General features: G+C 39.4%; 1 protein-coding gene across 4 annotated transcripts in view; it reads left to right on the top strand.

The window, feature by feature from the left end:
• REPS2 (RALBP1 associated Eps domain containing 2) overlaps positions 1–21,478 on the top strand; it is a 96,028-nt gene that overhangs the window by 55,606 nt on the left and 18,944 nt on the right. For 3 of the 4 annotated variants that reach the window (XM_068179979.1, XM_068179977.1, XM_068179980.1), the window contains exons 12-14: positions 4,152–4,194; positions 7,161–7,297; positions 18,489–18,553. In XM_068179979.1, coding sequence (XP_068036080.1) covers positions 4,152–4,194; positions 7,161–7,297; positions 18,489–18,553 — 245 coding nt within the window. Of the gene's footprint in view, positions 1–4,151; positions 4,195–7,160; positions 7,298–18,488; positions 18,554–21,138; positions 21,162–21,478 lie in introns of all 4 variants that reach the window. The other variant, XM_068179978.1, reaches the window with a different exon arrangement.

The raw sequence follows: 21,478 nt of genomic DNA, 5'->3' as shown, positions 1-21,478 counted from the left end.
ATTAGCTTTTACCTCATAATGACTACTATTTGTAAGATAAATATTAATTACCTTTTCAAGTTGTCAAAAGGTTTTCTTGCTTTCTTTCCCTCATTGTTAGTGCATGGGTTCTTCCTGTGTGGAAGATATTTTAAGCTGTTTTAGAGATTCTGAAGTTCTTCTGTGCTACAAACAAGATGCAAGAGCATGAATATTGTACCTCTTGGTAAAAACTCATCTAAAGTATAGATTAACTATGTAATGTTTTGGTAACTATTCTGAAATTGCCTGTTTCTTTGTGAAAACTCAGCTTTCCTATTTTGTGTCAAGGAGTTACAGGACAGAGAGCCTTTGGAAACGCAGACCTTGAGGCACCTAAGACACTGACACAAGGTTTTGATTCAGGGCTTGTTTCTTTGTTGAAACCACTCCTGATTTTTCTCTCTTCAGCTCCAACATACACTCCTTGTTCCTATCATTCTGGAAAATGTTATTTTTGGAACAGCATATGTCAAAATTACTTATTTTCTCCAGAAACTTCCCCTACATTCAGTTCAGTTCATCAGACCTCCTTTGCCTTCCTCTTTGTTAATCTCCTTCTACAGTGGTAAGAATGTTTGTAAGCTCTCCCTGGTCCCAGTCAAGTTAAAATCTTCCTTTCTGTTTCTTTTGCATGAATGTTTTTACTCAGGAAGATATCCTTGATTAAGAAAACGGACCCCACACGTCTGTCACAGCAGTTTTGTCTTATAGTTCGATTTATTCATGGCTGCTCAACAGCTGCATGCCTCATTTCCCAAAACTTTTTTTCCTGGCTTCTTCCCAAACACTTGGCAGCTGCCAGATTTGCTATCTTCAGCTTCTATTCTCAAAAGATTGCTGCTTCTCCTCTACACACACTCTTTCACATCCCTCTCAGGGAAATGGGAGGGTGGTTGCATGACTTTCTGTTCTGTTCTCCTTCCCCCTGGTTTTGCCCAGGAGCAGAGGGGAGTTTTAATTTCAGTTCAGCAATTCTGTCTTTAGTACATTTAGGAAAAACTCTTATTGCCATCTGCACATCTCCTTCCCCTGTGTCTCTCATCTCCTGGTCAGGGAGGTCGTCCCCATGCTGCTGTGCTCCTCCAACAGTGTTGCTGTGTTTGTATACCAGGGGGGACAGTGGCAGAATTTCACTCCATCATCATGGCTCCTGTCCCTGCAGGGTTCCACTCTTGCTGTGCTGCTCATTAAGGATTTGAGCCAGCACATTCTCAGGTTGCATGCTACAACTGGTGTGAAGAGTAAAAATGTTTATCTATCCAGCTGAATAGATGCAGCACAGTAATTGAGTGGTTGTTTCAGAATCAGTTACCATTCTGAAAGGTCATTGTAATCATTAACCTCCAGCATGAAAACTCATTTGGGGTGAAGTGGGAGAAATTCTACATGCTTCTTTGGTTATTCATTTAGGGTGTTTGTGTAAACTCAGGAAAGATGATAGTCTGTGAAAGTTTTCTTTGCCATCAGAAGGTCTGGAAATATGAAATCAGTAAGAATTTTATAAGCTCAGCATTCTGAATATCTGGCCAGTTTATTTAGACTCCTAAGTGCAGGATCATTGTTGATCTTAGCCTTTTAACAGATTTAGGGCCAAATTTTCAAGCGTTTAAATTGTACATTTCTCCGTAAATGACCAATAAGAGATAAGTCGTTGATGTTGACTAGTGGGGAATGCTTTGGTTTTTTTCTTTAGCCTTTTACCTTTTTCAGCACAATTTTTCCACCTGATCTAGAGCCTGTAAAACAAGGAGGCAGCTGTTGAGTGTAAGATGTTAGACTACAGTTAAAAGTTACCAAATCAGCATCCTTCAAAATGTTAAAATGAAGTTGTCTTGCAAGAGGGCTATTGGGGCAGCTCAACATCCAAACCAGGAACCTTCATAGCCTCCTTAATTACTGCAGACCAAGCTGCTCAGTCTGTCAGGCTCTACTACTCCAGGAATTGTACAAACTTTTGAATAATCAAAGTAAATTATTTACTCAACAGGTTTAACTTACCCATTTCTTGAAAGTTAGGCTTATGTAACCATAGCAGTAAAAATATGGAAAACATGTGAACTGGATAAATAGTTGTGTCATCTTGAATGATTTTGTCATGTCGGGTTTATACCTGCTCCTCAGACATGAAGTGTGTACACACTGAATGTACCAAAATAGCTGTACATTTCTTGGAAATCCTGCCACAATTATTTGTATGTCCTAATAATGAACTACTTGCTTCATAGTATTTTTTGTATTGTACTACTTCTTTTGAAAGGAAAGCTAAGTCTGGGTACTCTGTAATTGTAGCCTTGAATTTCCTACTTTTTCAAAAGCTTAAAAAGAAAATCCTTGGCAGTAGCATTCTATTGCTATAATTTTTTTTTAGTAGTCATTTTGGAATTCTCTTTTCTTATGTGCTTTCCTGTTTACCTCAACAGGATGTCCTTGGAGAGTTTGAATGTCAGTTTTACATACGGGTTTTTTATATGAAAGGCTTTCCAAAAGAAGTATGAATAGAATTACAGTCTCCATAAGAAAAGGAAAATTTGAACATTCTTAAACATGGTTTAGCTTGGAAAGGATTTTTACTTCCTATTTCTAACTGGCATATTTAATAATTGTGCATGTAATTTAATAATCAGCAATTTCAGCATTGGAAAATTGGGTCATATGGCTGTAGGGAAGCAGTGTCTGAAGTTGTATTCTCTGGGAGTTTGACACAGAGAGAGGGAGGAGGATTATCACCACTGCATATTTTAATATTAATTCCCTCTCCCTTCTTTAGTTGCTAGGAAGAGTTTATTGCAGAGAAATGTGAAATGACTGTGAACCAGTTTGGTGATGACAATCTCCAGAACTTGGTTTATAAGTGGCCACTGCCAGCTGCAGTGGGGTTTATTCTATCCAAAACACCAACTAGCTCTGCATGATCCTAAAATCAGTTTCTTCTACAAAGAGCTGTTGTGTGGCTGTACATGTGCCATGTGCTGCTACTTGTCTTCTGTGAGCCTAAAGCCTCCTGTGGATGGTCTGTGCAGTAGTACAGTGCAAGCCATTAAAAGCTCAGTATTTGCCAGCTGCTGCCACAGGCAGCTCCCACTCTGTGGTTTGGAGGATCCATTATATTCTCAGGTGGTGCTCTGTAGTAGCTGATGATAAATGCTCTGTAGTAGCTGATGATAAATGTCTGACTTGAAAGTAGGCATATATCTGAAGGGAGCTAGAAATTCTGACAATTATTTTTTTCCCCAACCTACTTTGTTTCTCTTGAGTGTTGTACCTTGATTAGTAGACTGAGAAAAATACAAGGATTCACTTTGTATGTGCCCTGGGATCATTGATGCTGCTGTAATATCTTGAGGATATCTCAGTGGGATGAATTTGAAAGCAATCATGCAGATATGTTTTCTCAAAATTATCTGATTCTAGTAAGGAGAGTAACAGAAAAGACAATGTAAAGCAAGGAACAGCCTCAAGGAATTACCTAGAGATGATAATTCAGCACTGTTGTTTTCCTAGTACATAAAACCTGCATGTGGCAGGATATTTGGAATTCATCCAAATAACAGAAACCCATTTTTACATTAGTGGAAATGTGTTTGATCAACATTTAGACTTAAAAGCTTTCTTCATTAAAATACCTTTCGTTCCCAAGGTCAAAACAGTCTCAACATGACATGTTAGTATTTTGTAATGGGTCATGTACATTTATACTCATTAATTAAAGTATTTCAGAAACACATAGACCTTCATGCTTTTGGAAGCAGACAAGTAATAGATACCTGAACTTAGAACAAGATGTTTTCTATAAAAAGTTTATGTTGTTCATTATGTTGCTGTATCACAACTACATCCATGACTACAGGTAAGAGCTACCAGACCTATTGCTTTTCCTGTGTTCTGGTAACCAGATTTAAAAAGTGAAGCTCTCACACTACATGTTGGCTTTTGAATTCTTAAGACATTCACACACTACAAAAACAAAGGGGAAGGAGAAGTGAGAATCAATCCCCATTGCTCATGTGAGATGAGTATACTCTCACATCCACATTGCAACACTCACATGTTTAATGGGCACTGATTCTGAAGCTAAAGACATTTATTTTAAATACAATGTTTTAGCAGTTCTTTTTTCTTTTCTATTCCAGCTGCTCAAGAACCTAATGCACTCAGAGCCAGACCACGATCCAGGTACTGCTTTCACTCCTGTTTCAGGAAAAGGCATATGTTCCTCTGGTGTTAGATACAAGGCATCTGAACTGGCTTTGTATTTTTTTTTTTTTTAATTGGTGTTGTGCTGGAAGTACAGCTCAGATCAGACAGATTTACCAGAAGGAATCTGTAAGCTATAGACCCTACACAAATACTGCCCTAGGGCCCCATGATCTCTGGTCATAAGGTGCTGGAAGTTTTGCCTATCTGCCTAGCCCTGCTGCCTTGTCAGGGTGGTGACTGCCTCCAGCCCAGCCCCAGGGGTGTTGTGGCAGGACAGCTGGGACCACCCCATTGCAGGGAACATCCTCAGCAGTTCCTGTGCTCTTGCAACCTGCATGGTGATTTCAAATGGAGGGAGGCACTGCACATTCCCACAGAAACAGCAGTAGTAGCTCAGCTCTCGGCTGTGGGTGAGTGAATTCTTTTATTGGCATCCATGTGCCTGGCTGTGGTTGGTTGCTGTGGGATGGAAGAACTTCAGGACTGTTGTGTGCTATAAGTGACACCTGCTGAATTTGGATGTTTGAAAGAAAAGGGAAACCTGTGCCAGAAAACATTGTATATAAATGGATTACATCTTGGGTTGGTTGTCACCTACTGGTGTATAGCCATATTGTTAATTCACCTTAAACTTTTTATTTTTGGTGCTAGTTAGAGGACTCTGCTTGGGATTTTTTGGTTGGGTAATGAGAGTATAACCAGAAGCTGTCTGCTTACAGTCTTATCAAAGCCTGCTAATAAGAGAGGATCAGCTATAAGCATGGTGATTGAGGATTGAAATCCTCTGTTCTTAGGACCTATATTCGGGAAGGCTGAACTGCCTTGTGTGCTGTTTTTCTGCTGCTAGCCAAAGCTTTTTAGTTTCTGCAGAGTTTTAAATTTTCTTGCTGTGTTACTAAATTGCAAATCTGCAAAAAATGTGCACAAATACATAGAACACTAAATGCTTAAACAAGCTCAGAAAAAGTCACTTGAATGTGACTACTCTGTCACATGTGGCTGTCTCACATCTGACTGGATGTCACTGCTTCAATGCAGAAGTTGAGACTAAAGATGCTTGAGCATATCCTTGAACTCAGATCTGCTGTGCTTGTTGGAAATGGGATAAAATACCATAGAGGTATTTATTTTTCTCTTTAAAGAATGATTGGGATGTTAGGAAAAAACGTGTATTAATGGACTTCAAAACCAGATTGGAATATATTCAGTAACTGAGAACATAAATAAAAACAGTGAAAGAAATTGTGGTGTGAAAAGTAATTCTTGTAAACTTGGTGGTGATAATGAACAAATAGAATTGTTGGTGGCTTCTCTGGTGGGTCCTACAAATTCAGAGGGTGAGGAGGGCTCTGACAGTCCTCTTAAAGAAAGGAGGGTGAGGAGGATTCTGACAGTCTTCTTAGAGAAAGAAGTAAATCAGGAAGTCTTGTCTCTAGCAGAACCAGAACAAGAGGATGAAGTAAATCAGTGATTCAGGCTCCTTTAAGAAAAATTGTGGGACTGCTGGGAAAGCTGTCTGTGTGCATGTACTGTTTACTAAATGTGAGTTATTGACTTGGAAACAGGATGTAGCATCTCATTGTAACAATCCAAGTGATATGCATTTTAATATTAAATCTGTGATGATGACATGTAACCCCAGCTGGGGAGATACTTCAGTTGGTTAGAAATTTGTTTATTTATGAAGAAAAAAAAAGAGTAGTTCTAGAAAAAGCAAAGGAAGGACGGAGTAGGAGAAAAGTTGAGGAGCTAGATCAGAAAACTGGGGGAGCAGGAATATCAAATCCTGATAAACCTCTTCCTAAGGAAGATCTTGAATGGGGTTTGAATGAAGATGTTGGATTAAAAGGAGTAAAAGTGTTGATTTTATATGGAATTCATAATGGAGTGGCAAAAACTAGATGTCTTGCAAAGTTGTATGAGGTAAAGCAGGGAGACAGAGAATCTCCATGAGCTTTTTATGAGTAGTTGTGTGAAGTGTCTCATAAAAGGACAAACTTGGACCTGAAAAGTGAGAGTATCAGGATGTTGCTCAATATGCTCTTAATTGGACAGCTGGCACTGGATATTAGGAACCTGTTTGGCAAAAAAATGTGGTCCATTTGTCATTAGTAGGAGTTATTTCTGTTTTACCTGAATGTGCTTTTGGTCTTGCCCTGACATGCAGTATGTGTTACAGTAAGTCTTAACATCTCGCATTGCCAGTGCTCATTTTGAACAGAGTCTTGGTCTTGCTTGGTTTTGGTTTTTCTAAACTCATAACTGCAACAGCTGAAAAAAATTGGACTGTATTCATCAAAATCAAAATTCTTAGCAAATTCATCACACCATATTGGGATTAATATACTATGGGAGGACCTGGAAAGAGATACTGAGCCATGTATTTGACCAGTTGTAGTCAATTTGAAGCCATTCAGTTTTTCTGGATTTTGTGGAATTTGGTGACTGTTTCCTATGGAAAATTTATTCTAATCGTTAAAATATATTCTACTAGTGAGAATATCACAAATGATGAAATGCATACTTGCAAGAGGTAGGTTGAATCTATACCTGTATAAACACTACCCTTGCAGTTGGGAAAGGCAATAGAAACTCCAAGGGGTGTATCTGGGGAATTTTACTTTGGTTTATTCAAAATAGTTGCTACAATTATCCTGCTGGCAAAGTTACATAAGAAGGCCTCAAGCTGTGTTACAAAAAACCTTAAAAAATACTAGCCCTGTAAGCATGACTCATTCCTTTCTCCACATGCTTAGGTCCCTCTGTTGCCAAATAAATCTGTGTTGTTATAAGAGGGAGCTCTTAGTCATTAGGGCAAGGAATTTCCACCATGAACCTGACTTCTGGTCAGTGTATTTTTAAGTACTATTCACTACTATTTGTTTAAAATTATTTATTGAAATAAAATATTTTCTGCTTTTCCCCAACATGTTTTTCCTTAGGTCTTATTCTAGCACATCAATAGAAGATGCTATGAAAAAGGGAGAAGAGCCCCCTACTCCACCTCCAAGGCCACAAAAATCACATTCCAGAGCTTCCTCTTTGGATCTGAACAAAATATTTCAGCAAAACACCCAAGGTAAAGTTTGCTTTATTTGCTCCTTCTGAGACCATTCAGGTTAGCTGCATGCTTGGCAATTTGATCTGTTTGCAGAAATGCTTGGCAATATGTGCATATGCTGGCCTTTGCTGCAGACAGTAATGCACTGCAGAACAGGAGTTCTGCTCGTGCACTTGCTTGTGTGACATTGCCACTGAGGGGAAAAATCACTGTTTCTATAATTAAGGTGATTATAATGTTTTCTGGCACAGTAATGGGAAGCTTAACATATGGTAGTCTGTCATCACTGACTGTTTATAACTAGTCTGGCTGTTGAGACAACTCTCATCAGTAACTACAGTATAATTGATTTTTATTACTATTTATTTTTTGTAGTTCAGAAGCAGGAAGAAAACCCTTAATGTTTAAAGTGGGAGAAAGAGAGCAAACACTTTTGATGTTAAAGTCTAACATATGCGTGAGAACAATCAGAAGCTGCTCTGAATAAAAAAAAGGGTGATTTCTTTTGACATGGGGGCATGTTGAGGGGAGAGAAGGAAAATGTAGATTAGTAGCTGGGGTGAACTGAAAGAAAATGGCTTTTCAGCACATTACCCTTTGAGTGTGCCTCTTGCCTTGAAGTGGGAAGAGGAGCTGTTTGTTCAGGGCAGCAGTCACTCAGCATGGCTGTGCTTCAGCAGTGCCCTTGAACCAGACCAGAAGTTTGTGTGCTGCACACCAATCATCTGACTCAAGACAGTCATGCTTATGCTTCAGAAGAAAGCCAAGGTTTGGCTGTGTCAAGGAATGTTTAACTGGGCTCTCTAATGTGGCTCTTGGAGTAGAAAAGAGTTTTACCTCTTGCTATATGGGACTTTTTTGTGCAAACACTAGAGTGCATTCAAGAGTCCTGCTATGTGTGTTGATCCCTGAAACTCAATAGGAATAAACTTTTTTTTTTGCCTTACACGGAGGAGTAATTCCTTATCTTTGTTCCTGTTGAGGGATCTGGTGCCTCTAATTTTGATTTTGCTATGCATCAAAATAAAACCCCAAACAGAGCCAAGTGCACATTTTCTACTGCAGCAAATCTTCTTGGAATCCAGATAACAAGTATAAACTGGAAGGAAACTGGAAAGAAATAAACTTGGGTTTAAATTTTGCTTGGAACACAAATGAAAGAAGAATGTAAATTCTTGAAGAAGTAATTCTGTGAATGAAAACGAACATCTTGCTTTTGCAATAGTTAATTTTGAAAGTCACAAAGCGGTTTCTTTTGGGTAAGTTAACAAACTGTGTGCAGTTTTGAGTACCACAATATAAAAAAGACATGAAGCCATTAGAGCGTGTTCAGAGGAGGGCTACAAAGATGATGAATGGTCCGGAGGTGAAGCCATATGAGGAGCAGCTGAGGTGGCTTGATCTGTCCAGCCTGGACAAGAGGAGACTGAGGGGAGGCATCTTTGCAGTCTGCAACTTTCTCGTGAAGTGGAGGGGCAGGCAATGATCTCTTCTCTGTGGTGACAGTGACAGTACTCAAGGGAATGGCCTGAAGTTGTGTCAGGAGAGGTTTAGGTTGGGTATCAGGAAAAGGTTCTTCACCCAGAGGGTGGCTGGGCACTGGAACAGGCTCCTCAGGGAAGTGGTCATGGCACCAAGCCTGAGTTCAAGAAGGATGTGGACAATGCCCTCAGGCACATGGTGTGACTGTTGGGGTGTCCTGTGCAGGGCCAGGAGTTGGATTTGATTATCCTGGTAGGTCCTTTCCATCTCAGGATATTCTATGCTTCTGTGTATATCTAGCATGACTAGAATAATCCTATTTCACTGCATTAGTTTTTGTCCTACTAATTCTAGTTCAGAAATAATTGTAGTTTGGGGAGATTGGTGGATAATCTCATTCCAGACCCACAAATGAATGCTCAGCAGTACTAAGTTTTGTTTTCAATTCCACATGGGTCATGTTGATCTATAGGTATCATTTCTTCAATTGTAAAACCATCTGTGCTTTGAGGTATTTGTTTTGTTTATTTCAATTTTAAAGGGTGGAAAAAGAAAAATATTTCAAGTAAATTCAGTTGAAGACTATGGCGAATCCCTGTTATGGACACTGGAATTTTTTTGTTTGTTTTTTGTTCTTCATTTACTGCTGCTATATCATGTTTGTCATCATCTTACTAAGCCTTTCTCCTGGCCAGCATACACGCAGGATATTTATCTGCGATGGCTGGGATGTCCAGCAATGGATTAGCCATAGAAATGTGCTTTAAAATTGTTGCACTTGGAGGTAACCAGACTGGAAGAAGGCACCTTCATAGCCGCACTTCTCTGGGTTGCTGCAACGAGTGTTACCAAAGACAGACATAAAAAAGCATGAGAACTTATTGAAAAGCACCCTTTCTGAAATATCCAAATGAATTTCTGTTAAGAGACAGAAATCTCTTCTGGTTTTATTTGTGTAGTCTTTATGTTAGCATCTGAGAAAAATCCTGTGCTGCTGCATTCTCAATGTATTTCTTTTTGTTGAATGTGTAATCTCTGGCATTTGGCCTGTGTTCATGTTAAGAAAATACTTGGCTAGAGTTTATGCATTCCTGGAAGGACAACAGCAGGTTTTAAGTAGAAACAAAAATGTAATTTTAAATGCATACATGACCTAGTTTACTTCTTCGTTTTTCCCCTAGCCCAGTCTCTAGTCAGATACAAGCCAAGAGCTCCCAGAGTAAGACCTGGGTATTGAGGGGGCCAAAACTGGGGCAGCTCAGAGCCCAGAGATCCTACAGCAGAGCCCCAGCCACCTTCTAGCCTCAACAGCAGCAGTAAGCTAAGAGTCTGCCTTGGGGGGACTCCAGGGCTGGGACAAGTCACAGTTTGAGTATTAAAACCTGAAAATGCATCCATTGTCTTCTGTTTTGTTCAGTTCTGTTTGCTATCTATGGCAGCCAATAAAGAATTTACTTCTGGGCAGTGACAACAGTCTGAGTCTTATTAGATTCATACAGTTCCCTCTTAAATACATTTTATTTCCCATTTAGTTTCATTTTTGAGTCACATAACTACTTTTAATTAACAGTTCTGTTGAACAAAGGATACTTGTTAGGAAAAGAGAATTTGCTTTGATGAAATGACAAGTTTGTCATAAACAGCGTTGTTTTGTATTATGTGAAACCAGATTGACCAAAACAGCCATATAGCTATTTACAAATGAATTTTTGATTGGAGGTTTTCAGCACTCATTTGCTTTGGAAACTCACCTGCTGCTGTGGCTGTCCCTGTGGTGAAGAACACGTGGAATGCAGGCACCATTTTTTACATAGGCTTCTAAGGAAACACTCACTGTAACTTGGATTCTCTGTTTCTGGGGTGCTGGTTTCAGCCAGCAACAAAGGGTCAATATTTTGGGGTTTTTTCTTCCTTTTAAAATGTGAGGTGTTAAGTTCCACACTAGATCAGGTGGAAACACAGCAAGCATTTTATTGCAAGTGCAGTATTTTCTGTCACAAATTATTTTTCCTGACTACAGTCAGATCTGTAAACTGTACTTAGCACTGCTGGGCTAGTGATGGCTGCCAGACAAGAAAACGTCCTGTTTGTTCTAATTTGGTGCTCACAGAAAAGGAGCAAGGGAATAGAATTTATTGGTGTGCATCAGCATTCCCATCAGTGATATAAGTGTGTCCCCACATCACTCCTGTATTCCTTCACCTACGTGTTTCCCAAGCAGTTTGAAGTGGTTCTTGTACCATTAAGACTCTATCAGTACAATTGTCTTTCTGCACCCTCTCATTTTCCTTAGTGCTAAAGGAAGACTGTTCAGCATCACTTTTTACCCTCTCTTTCATACCTTTGAGGAAGGCTTTTCATTACTTCTTTACTTCATCAGACTTCCATTACTTCATTCAATTAGCACATCCTTTCCTTGAGCTTACAGACTTGGCAGGTTTTGTTTGCCAAGTGTGGAGATCTGTGAATAAATAAATGTATGTTGAGAAATCTTAGCTTTTTTATATTTACCTAAGTTGAATTCTTTGTATTTCTGAATGGTTTTAAGTCTACATGTAAAAGGCAACAGTTCATAACTGTGCTGGAAAGAGGATTTTGAGAATTAAAATTATTGTTGCTGTGGTGTCATAGATGTTTTGATACAAACAAGTCTAAACAATAACCATAATACTGTTGTCCCAGTTGTTTTCAGGAATATTTTTTCAACTAGATTGTCTTTTTAGCTTAGTGAGCCAAATGGAAGTGACTTTCCCTTTTGTACATGAAACTGAATACAAAAAGTCCTGCAAAATTTAACCTAGATAAGCATGATTACTGTATTATCTTCTATATTCTTTTATCCTTAATTGTATTTGGAAATGTCTGTGCTCATTGAGGTTAGCTGTCTGAAAGATGTAGTTGCTAAAGACAAGCTATTAATGGGTGATGCAGTTATGTTTTTGTGTTACCAAAAGTAAAGATTTCTTAAAACTTTTATTTGAAAGCCATAGTGACAAGGGGGAACTTAGGAAAATAATGTTCTTCTTTTAAGGCTGAATTTAATTAAGTCATCAATTTTCAGGATTCCCTCCTCTTGTTGCTCTTACATTAGTCCTGATTTAATAAAATCCAGCTAGTTTCTTGGGGTTTTGTTTGTGTTGTAATACTGTACTGTCTTGCATGTTACTGTGTTGTGTTTATTAATCAGACCATTGAACATTAAATTAAGAAGATGAAAATTCTGAAGGACTTTTATTTTAGAAACGAGTTAATGGCAAATACCCTCACCAAATATGACATTTCACAAATTATTGTTTGCATAGTTTACAAGAGCTCTAATATTGCAAGCGTAATTGAGTGAGGAGTGTAGAGTCACGTGAGTGACTGGTTGTAAGAGTTGTGACAAATTTGAATTAAAAATGTCTTGTATGTAGAGCACAGAGAACACACAATTGAGCTGCTATTTGTATTTTTCTCTGCAAAGTACATTTTAAAAATAATTGCTGCAAAAATACTTTCTTGAATCAGAAAATAATTTTTTTTTTTTGTTTGGGACTCAGCCCCTGATCTGATACTGGAGCTGTTGGTTTTTTCTAGTACTATTCCCTTTCAGAATATATTTGATTACTGAACTGAGCTTATTCTGAATAAAATTATCAGGTCTTCCTTCTGATTTGAATGGAAGCATTTTGTGCCTGTCAGCCTTTTAGAATTTTTATAAAGGATTTATAGGTTTACAACTGTGTAACTTCTTTCAACTGTGTAACTTCCTTGCCCAACTGGACAAGAACATAATTAAGAGTAAATAAGAAGGAGAAAATAATGAGAATATATATGGATGAATAGTTATTACATGATAGGAATCTGATGGGGTAACATATTTTTGCATTTTTAGATTTTTGTATGTATCTCTAAGGGCTGAGTGTGGACAGTACTTTCCTGGGGTGAATCTTACCTGCCTTTCAAGTGTAGCTGCTTTTTTTTCAATGTATGTGAATGAATTGAACTTTTAAAAAATTATATTTTCCCATTTATCTAAGCTTAGCTCTTTCAGGGATTGAGGAATGATTTTCAGTCTATTTTCTTCCTTTTGCAGGTTGTTAAAAATTAAATTTTAATCCAAAAGCTCTTCTACAGAAAATTGTGAAGGTTAAAATGTCCTTGACTAGCCCTACCAGCCCCACTGACCATTTTCATGATCCCATGGGAGTTACTCTGTTCTGTGAAAAGATGTTCATTCATCATGGAGCAGCTTTATAGGTTCAACAAGATAGGATCTGCTGTGTCTCATGTGGAGCAGGGGTCAAGCTACCTCCCTTGTGAGGAAGACCCTGGAGATGCAGATGTCCCCAAGAAGTCTGTGAGCTACAGGAGGGACCAGAGTGGTGATGTCTGGTAGCCCCCTGCTCTTCCTGGCTCCCATGTGCCTGTTCTGAGTGTGTGCACATTGGAAGTGGTTACAGATGGCCAGTGCTGGAACCTCCAGCTCTGCCCCCAGGTCTCCAGGGGGAAGAAGTTCTGGCAACATGGATTTGTAGGAGGTAGGTGGAGGGACTGTGCCTCCCTGTGGGTGGAGAATGAAGCTAAACGTGAAGTGAGACAGAACAAAATCTTGGATAGTTTTGTTTAAGGGCAAAGGGAGAAGGGAGAAACAGTCCCAGATAGAAACACACAGAAAAGGAAAGGGTAGAAAAAAACAGTAACTAGAAAATGAAATGGTTTAAGGAAAATGAGGGACAGGGAGGTAAAAATACAGATGTTGTGGATATATGACTTAAACCAGAAAACAGATGTTTAAAAAAAAATCTGTTTTACAGAATTTCTTAACACATGCTGAAATGAATGGATAGGAGATTAAAACCAGACATAATAAAAAATCCTCTAATGATATTTTGCTTGTTTGATTTGGAAGTGACCCATCAGATAAATTAGAACACGATGTCTTAAATGGTCACACCTGTGAATTCATAATGCAAAAACATTAATTACTTAAGCCTGGCTATATCTCTTCCTAATTACTTGGAAAGTACATGGGTAATTTTCCACTCACTTAAGGTAGAAATAATGTTCTGTATGGTTAGCACTGAAACAGACCTATAACTAGAGTGTGTGTCTCTAACATCAGGTGTGTACATCATTTGCTGTGACACAAGAAACTGCCGGCTGAGCAGGCTCCCAAAACTTAACTGTGAGAAGAGAGGTTATTCTGCCACTGGCAGTGCTTTCTGCAGCATTTCTACAAACCTGGTAACAAAGTTAATGTCAGGAATCTAAAACAGTTTGTTTTTTTTTTTTGCAATTGCAATGCTATTACCTTCCAAGGAGACATTAGCAAGAATTATTGAAACAGATCCCTGGATATGTGGTATTTCACAACCACCTTACTATAATCCTTTATTAAATTTGTATTCCTGGCTCCAGCTTTACAGTTTTTTTGGTTTGGGTTTTTTTGTTTGTGGGTTTTTTTTTAGACATATCAGTGAGAATTAATAAATCAGATCTCTTGAGAAATGGTTATTTCACAATCACTTACTAATGCTGCTGTCAGGAATGTAAATAAATGAATTTGTGCAAAGAATGGTGTCAGTGTTAAGGGATAACCAAGTACTAATTTCTCTGAACAAGAATAGAAGTTCAGTTAGAAGGAGGTAAACAAAAAGCAGCTTAGACAGAGAACTTCTCTGTGCTCTGCCTTTGGCAACAGAAGCAGTAAAAGTATCTCAAGAAGCAGGAAAAGTACCTCTAAAACCTCTCTAGATCAGTGGAAGGGTGAAAATGCTGGCTTTCCTGAGGAACCAAAGCCTTAGGTACTTAGGAACAGAAAGTAGTAGAAGAATAATTCATTCTGTTAGCTTATCTTTTTGAGCTGACTGCAGTATCTTACTCCCTTTGCTTCCTGATAAATTTAATTGGTTGGTGTTTTGTTAAACCTGCACTGGGAGCTCAGGACTTTGAAGCAGCATAAACTGATGGAAATCTACCATGCAACCAGCCTCTCCTTTGATCCAACAGTACTGTAGCATCCACTTGAAAAATGCCAGATGCATCAGCCAGACTCTCTTTTGACTTGAGATGAGGTCAGTCTCCTTGGGTAGGCAGGATCTCGTTTCACGTTTGGTCTGCAAGGTACAAAATGGCCCATAACCCAGGAAAAGCATCCTTCCCTTCTTTCAGGAAACTGCTTACATATGTGTTCAATTCAGATGGGAACAAGGGTGTACATTTTTTCCACACAAAATTTTACTTTTCTGAGGTGATATTGAAGCTAAGGTGATAGACATCTAAAACAAAGATGTCATCCACATGTAGGGAATTAATATTTAATATCTGACATGGAAATATTTCATGAAATGTAGTTTTATATGCTGCTGTTCCAGTATTAATTTTCAAAAATAGCAGGCATCCAGAAGCTCAGTGTATTATGGCAGTTTTTTCTTCAATACTGAAAACCAAGAGCTTAAGTGACTCTCATTGGGTAAGAGAAGTACAGCACCTTGCTCTTCTATTGCTCTAAAGGATCCCATGGGCCCAGACTTGTTCATCCTAGTTTTGGGATCCTCCACTGCTGCTATATCTGGTAACTTAAAGACCTACTTCCATAGGTTTGTGTGGGCTGCTGCAACTTCTATTTTTCCTTCATCTTCTCTTCCTACATCAAATAAGCAAAGGAGCTATCTGAGTGGTTCCTAGGATTGTCATTTTTCACTGCCACAAATAATTATTAAGTGCTGAGTGTTGTTTTCTGCTAGGGAGGCTGGAGGCAGAGTGGTCAGATAAGATGGCATGGCCAGTTCTCAGGGTATACAATTGCAGCTGGCTGTTTGTTTTAAAATATTAATCTACCTTCAGATTGGAAAACCTGTTTTTATAATCTGCTGTGGTGTCATTAGTACTATCAGACCTTTGTGGTTGCCAAAATAGGGCAGAAAAGTGGTTTTGGAAAGTTTCCATGCAGATAATCCGTCTTAAAATGTAAACATGCTAAGTAAAGAGCCATGATTTTTGAACTGAAAACACTATATTTGTGGGAGTGAGTGGTGCACAGAAATGCTGGCAGAATACATCTGATATGGTACCTGCATGGGCTTTCCACAGTGCTCTCTGTAGGATTTGCCTTATATGATGGGGCTTTGAGCAGTCTGGTCTAGGGGAAAATGTCTCTGCTTGTGACAGGGAGGTTGGATTGAGCTGATCTCTAAGGTCCCTTCCAGCCCAGGCTGTTCCAGGATTCTGTGGTTCAGCCTGATTTGAATGCCAGCAAGTTGCTCAATAGCAAGAGGACCTGTGCAAGGTCCATCCAGCTCCCTGGGCTTCTGCACAGGGTGAAGAACTTGTGTTCAAAGATAGGGACATCAGCTTCTCCAAGCTCTGAGGTGTGCACCTGGAAGCACATTTGTCTATTTGTCTGTTTGCTGCTCGGCCCCAGGGTACTTGCTTTTATTTTGGAAACAGATCTTCCCCTGTTTTTGTGTTTCCTCTGAGATAAGTGGTGCTGCCACCTCTGACAGCAAGAGCTGATCTGTGCCGGGCACTGTCCCAGGAAGGAGAGAAGAGCCCTATTTCAGGCTGTTCTGGAATAGCTGGATAGTACAAGTCACCTGCCAAAGCACATGAAAACCCACGAGTGTCTGTTCATACCTCCCTCTTTTAGGGTAGTAACACCAGTGAAGGCTGAGGCCTGGGGGTTTCTTTGTAAGTTGTTATGAGTCCTCCGAAGTCAGCTAACTTTCTCTGGTAATTGTGCTCACATAAGCATGATTTCCCTCCAACAACAGGCCAAAGATCTTCTGCAACAGCAGGAATTCTATGAATATTTCATGAGTAGCTTAAGCTAGAATTTTTAGGATTAAAAAGAGGAAACTGGGTCAAATGCACATGTTGTAAGCATCTAACTTCTTTAATACTAGATTCCTATATGTTGCATTTTGAAAGCTGAAGAAGGAGGTTTTGTGTGGTGGCTTTTTTTGTGCCATGATGGGTGTTTCTTCATTGGACTATTTTATGGAACAATTACTTTTCCCTTTGGAATTTTGTGGGCCAAATCCCAAGAGACTCATGGAGTTTCACAGTATGTCCAGTGACTTCAGAAGATGCTTTTCCAGCATGTGGTGTCTGAGCTAGGTGTTGTTTTCATATACTGTCACAAGCTATAAATGCCAAAGCCACTGCCAGTGCCCAGGTAAATGAAGTAATTACCTGAAGTTCAGATTAAAGAAAAGGAAGGTTTCTTCCTTTCTAAAGATCAGTTGCATAGGAGAGATGGAGAATGTGGTTACCACATCATCCTGTTATTGCAATGTTCTTATAAACAGAACTAATTAAATGCAGGAGAAAGGATCCTGATGACTGTTTTTTCAAATCTCTCTTACATCTGTAGGTGTGTTCGTGGCTCCCTGGCATAGCTTCAGTTCTGTTTTAGTTGTCTTAACTCTCTCTTTGGTACTGTGTGCCAAATTAGGCTTCATTTTATAAGGTACAAGAGATGATGAAGCAGAAAATGGAAAAAACCCACCAGTGTATTATAAGTCTCTTTGGAGCTGTAAATAACCACAATGTTTTCACACACAGTTTTACTCTCATCTCACAATTATCTGTAATGGTTAGTATCTTTTTTCTTCTTATTTTCAGCCATGTAGACATTTTTAGATTTGGTGTGTAAAATATGTAAATGGCTAAGCTATAAGATGGCTCTTAATGTTCTTTGTGGTCTTTTAAAAATATGTATGGAAATAGTGTATAAATGTAATTGATTGCTTAGCATTATTGTGGTAAAAAGCATTTCTAAGTTGAATACTGTTGGAGGTTTTTTGTTACACAAAAGTACACCAGTGCAAGATGGACTGTCTGGTGTCTTTGCTAGAGCAAGTGCTGAGCATTCAGTGCAACAGGAGCTTGGGGAGGGTAACCCAGTTAGTCCTGGTTGATGTCTCTGTGCCAGCCTAGTCCTCCTCTCTGCCTCCTCACAGGTGCCTTTGGAAGCTGTCATCTATCCTCTAGTTTTGTCTCAAATGGGTTTTAGGTATTTTAAGAAAACTAAAAATTACTGCATTGTACCTACATGATGATTACCCTCCCTTTTGCTGGCTCAAACTCAAAGCTGACATTATGTTGTCTTACAGGGGCTTGATCAAACTGTTAGGATTTGTCTTCCTCCTCCCTCTGAAATACCTCTACTGAATAATAGCATGCAAATACAAAATATAAAATCAAAGAAATGGATTTAATTTTAATTCATTTAGGCTTTTGTTCTATTAATTCCATGGCAGATGTTTTCTTTTTAAGGCTGTACTCTATCAGGGAGTGTGTTTTATCCAGAGTGAATGGTAGTGTCTACATTGGGTGCTAAAGTGTCACTTTTCAGAAGGGCAATATTTTTAATGACAAAGAGCAAAGTCTGAAGAACAAGTGGACCCTGTTTCTGGGTTTCTTTAACTGGAATTGGATTGCTTTACCTACAGGTTTTGTGGCTGACTGGCTTCTTTCTCTGCTTTTTATTGTAACATTTGAGGGTTTACAGCAATTAAATCACTACTCATTCACTACTCATGAGGTTATTTCAAACAAGCTTTTGCTCAATAAAGATCAAGTTTGGGTGTTGTTATTAAATCTTGAATACTGCCTCTTCACTAGGAGGAATTCCCACTTATCATGGGAATTAATTCTGGGTTTATTTGGAATTAAATTACAGTGGTTTTGTTTAGATGGGGTTTTTTTATCATCATCATCTTCTTCTTTTCCCACTGTTCAGCTGTGAGGTCTGGCTGGCTGCCCCCACCACCACCTGCACTGCCCCCTCGACCTTCTGTATCTCAGGTATGGACAAAGCTTTAGTTCTTTGCTGTGTGTTATTTGTTTATTTATGTTACCATCACAGTGGTTAGCACCATTTGGCTTGGACACAAAAGTTGTTCTTTCTTCCAAGTTAATGAAAATCTGCATTTTGGAGTTCCGTGTCCTCCTTCCTGTGTCTGTCTGGCCGGTGTGTTGCAGTGTCAAATTACAGACTAATTAAACCTCTTTGCAGTGAAGCTGACATGCACCCACTAACTTTTATTTACCTAACTGTAAATAAAAGGCTAGGAAAGTTAGTCTACTAAAATGAGTTTCATGCCTGAAGGCATGGGCTTGATACCTTCTGCTGCTATTTGCTTCTTGAGCTTTGAAAACACTGAGGGCATCTGCTAAGGGAACCATGGCATGGAAGTGTGTGTTGCACCCATGGGCTTAAAAAAATAATGCTGAAAGTAAGCGAATTTCATTTCAGTTATGTTGTTACGTTTCAAACCATTAGTGGTGTGCTTTTATTTTGCATTTTGGGGGTGTTTTTGGGTTTTGTTTTTTAGAGCGTGGCACAACTACAGCACAACACAAATTGACAAAATCATGTATGTCTGCATCAAGATAATTCTTCGCCTTTCAGGAAATCATGGAGGATCACAATATTTTTCTGTGTTGTTGGCTGTGTTAAGTCTTAGGCAGCAATATGCTTCATGTATTACTCCTTTAGATGAAGTGTATGATAGGAAACAAATCCACAGTGGAGCTGACAGCCCTTACATACAAAAAGCTGGTAAGATACCTTCCTTAGGCCAGAATGGTCATCACTTGAGCTGTGGATCTACCCTTAACAGTGTGCTGTTGAACACCTCTTACTGCACAGTGCTTATGATAGAAATTATTGGCTTGTTGCCACACGCAGCTCCATCAGCAGCTTGTTGTGCTCTCCTTCTCCCCATCCCTTGCTAGCACTGAGTGCAGTTTCTGCCTTGAGGACTGTAGAACACCCTGGTTTGAGCTTGCATGTTTCCCCAGTCAGGATGGCATTAGCCATGCTGCTACCAGCACCCACCCCTTAGTGTCCCCATCACATTCCTGCTTTGTCTGACACTCCCCAGAGAGCAGCCTTCCCCTTTGGCTTCTCCAGATCCCACAGCACAGCTCCCTGCCTCCCAGTCCCAGATCCCACAGCACAGCTCCCTACCTCCCAGTTGTGTGCCTGCAGCAGTTACTGCCGCAACCTACGCCAGCCTTCCTGCCACCGCTCCAGCTTCCCACAGTGCTGGCTTTTTGCAGTGCAAGCCCTCTTGCTGCCATTGGGAAAAGCACAAATGACAACAAATTCTGTTCTCAGGGAACAAAACCATTGGTTTCAAGCAAGGTTCTGTTAATTGTCCATTTTCTTGTCCTGTCATCAGGTTGCATTTCCTTAGCAGGGGGAGAGATAACTTAATTTGTTTATGCATGTCCAGCAGCTTCCTAACCAAATACTGAACCAAATGCTCATCCTACACTGGGACATGCAGAATACAGGATCTTCCTAAAATGATAAACACAAGAAGATTCTCATGTGAAGTTTTGATCCAGTCCTCTCCATTACAAAGGTCTGGTTTCTAAAAGGAAAAAAAAAAAAAAAAAAAAAGTAGTTTCTCGGTCTGCTTAGTAATGAACATGCAGCTGATGCTTTGCTAACATGCATCACTTACATTTACTTAATTTATTTCTGATGATACCTAAAGATAGTGAATCAAATATCAAAATACTGTTGTACTTATGTCTCTCAAAACTCTATCTAAAACTGGTTCTTGAAAACATAATACAGTTCATGCTCATCACATTGTTTATTTTTTCTCCAAGCATGCCTTTCTGTGATAAAGGTAACAGAGAGTAGGGAAGTATGTGTGATGGGGTCATAATTCAGCTGAGCTGACCTTTGCTAAGAGCATATAAGCAATAGTGAGCATATGGATTACCAAAGTCCAGTGGGGCCCTTGATTTAAAGAGTACAGAGAAGTTGGAGGAAGTGATCTGCTTTCAAAGCTGAGACAGGATCAAGATGTGAAGAAAAGCCATGAGGCTGAAATTGCATATTCAGCTTTTTCTTGTTTCAAGATTTACCAAACTCTCCTTAAATTTCTGTTTTAACCTATTTTTCGACAATGTTATTGAAAATCATTCTTTAGTGTTATTTTGCTGTACGCCTGCAGTTAAGCTCTGCTAATGACAAATGTAGCTTGGAAGTGAAGCAAATCCTGCATATTTCAGGTGGCTGTGCACCTTATAAGTATGCTCATGATATGTTTATTTTGGCTCAGCTTTGGAAATCAGTTGGTGGAGGAGGAGAGGGAAATAATTTCTTTCTGAGGTCTATGGTTTTCTATGGATGACTGAGAAGCAGATTGAACCAGTTGGCTCTTCAGAGTGAGATTAAAGGGCTCATGGGATGTAAAGACCAAAGTGCATAACAGAGAGGTACCCGGGGTAGGTGTTACATTTCAGTGGATCACTAGTCCAGAATATAGAAAGCAGAATATAGAAATGGCACCTTGACTTTGCTCCTCTGTTGCAGTGCTTTTTAGTAGAATTTATTTCAGCCTTTAGGAAAACATTTTTCCTGTCAGAACCTCCAAGATAATCAACCTTGGTGAGTTTCTGAATCACTTGTTATTCAGAGTGTGCCAAACATCTCTACTCATATCACAAATTTCCTCCATTATGCCCACATCCTACTCTGCTTCCATAGTCCAGGAAGCTGAATTATGAGGGCAAGGACTGTATCACTGGGTGAGCAGAGCACAAGGTGATACAGCTGATGCTGTTGTGGCCTTGACTTCACAGCTCAGGGGATGCACAGGCTTACTGTGGCAGGCTTGAGTCTTGGGGTGCTGTGAGGATCTGGCCAGTTTATGGCAAATAGCAGCAGGGCTGGCTTCTCTGCTCAGCCTGCTGCTGCCAGCCCAT

The sequence above is a fragment of the Anomalospiza imberbis genome, chromosome 2, assembly GCF_031753505.1.
Source record: "Anomalospiza imberbis isolate Cuckoo-Finch-1a 21T00152 chromosome 2, ASM3175350v1, whole genome shotgun sequence".
Lineage (NCBI taxonomy): Eukaryota > Metazoa > Chordata > Aves > Passeriformes > Viduidae > Anomalospiza > Anomalospiza imberbis.
The sequence above is the reverse complement of the archived record's forward strand: the minus strand, read 5'-3'. Positions and strand labels throughout refer to the sequence as shown.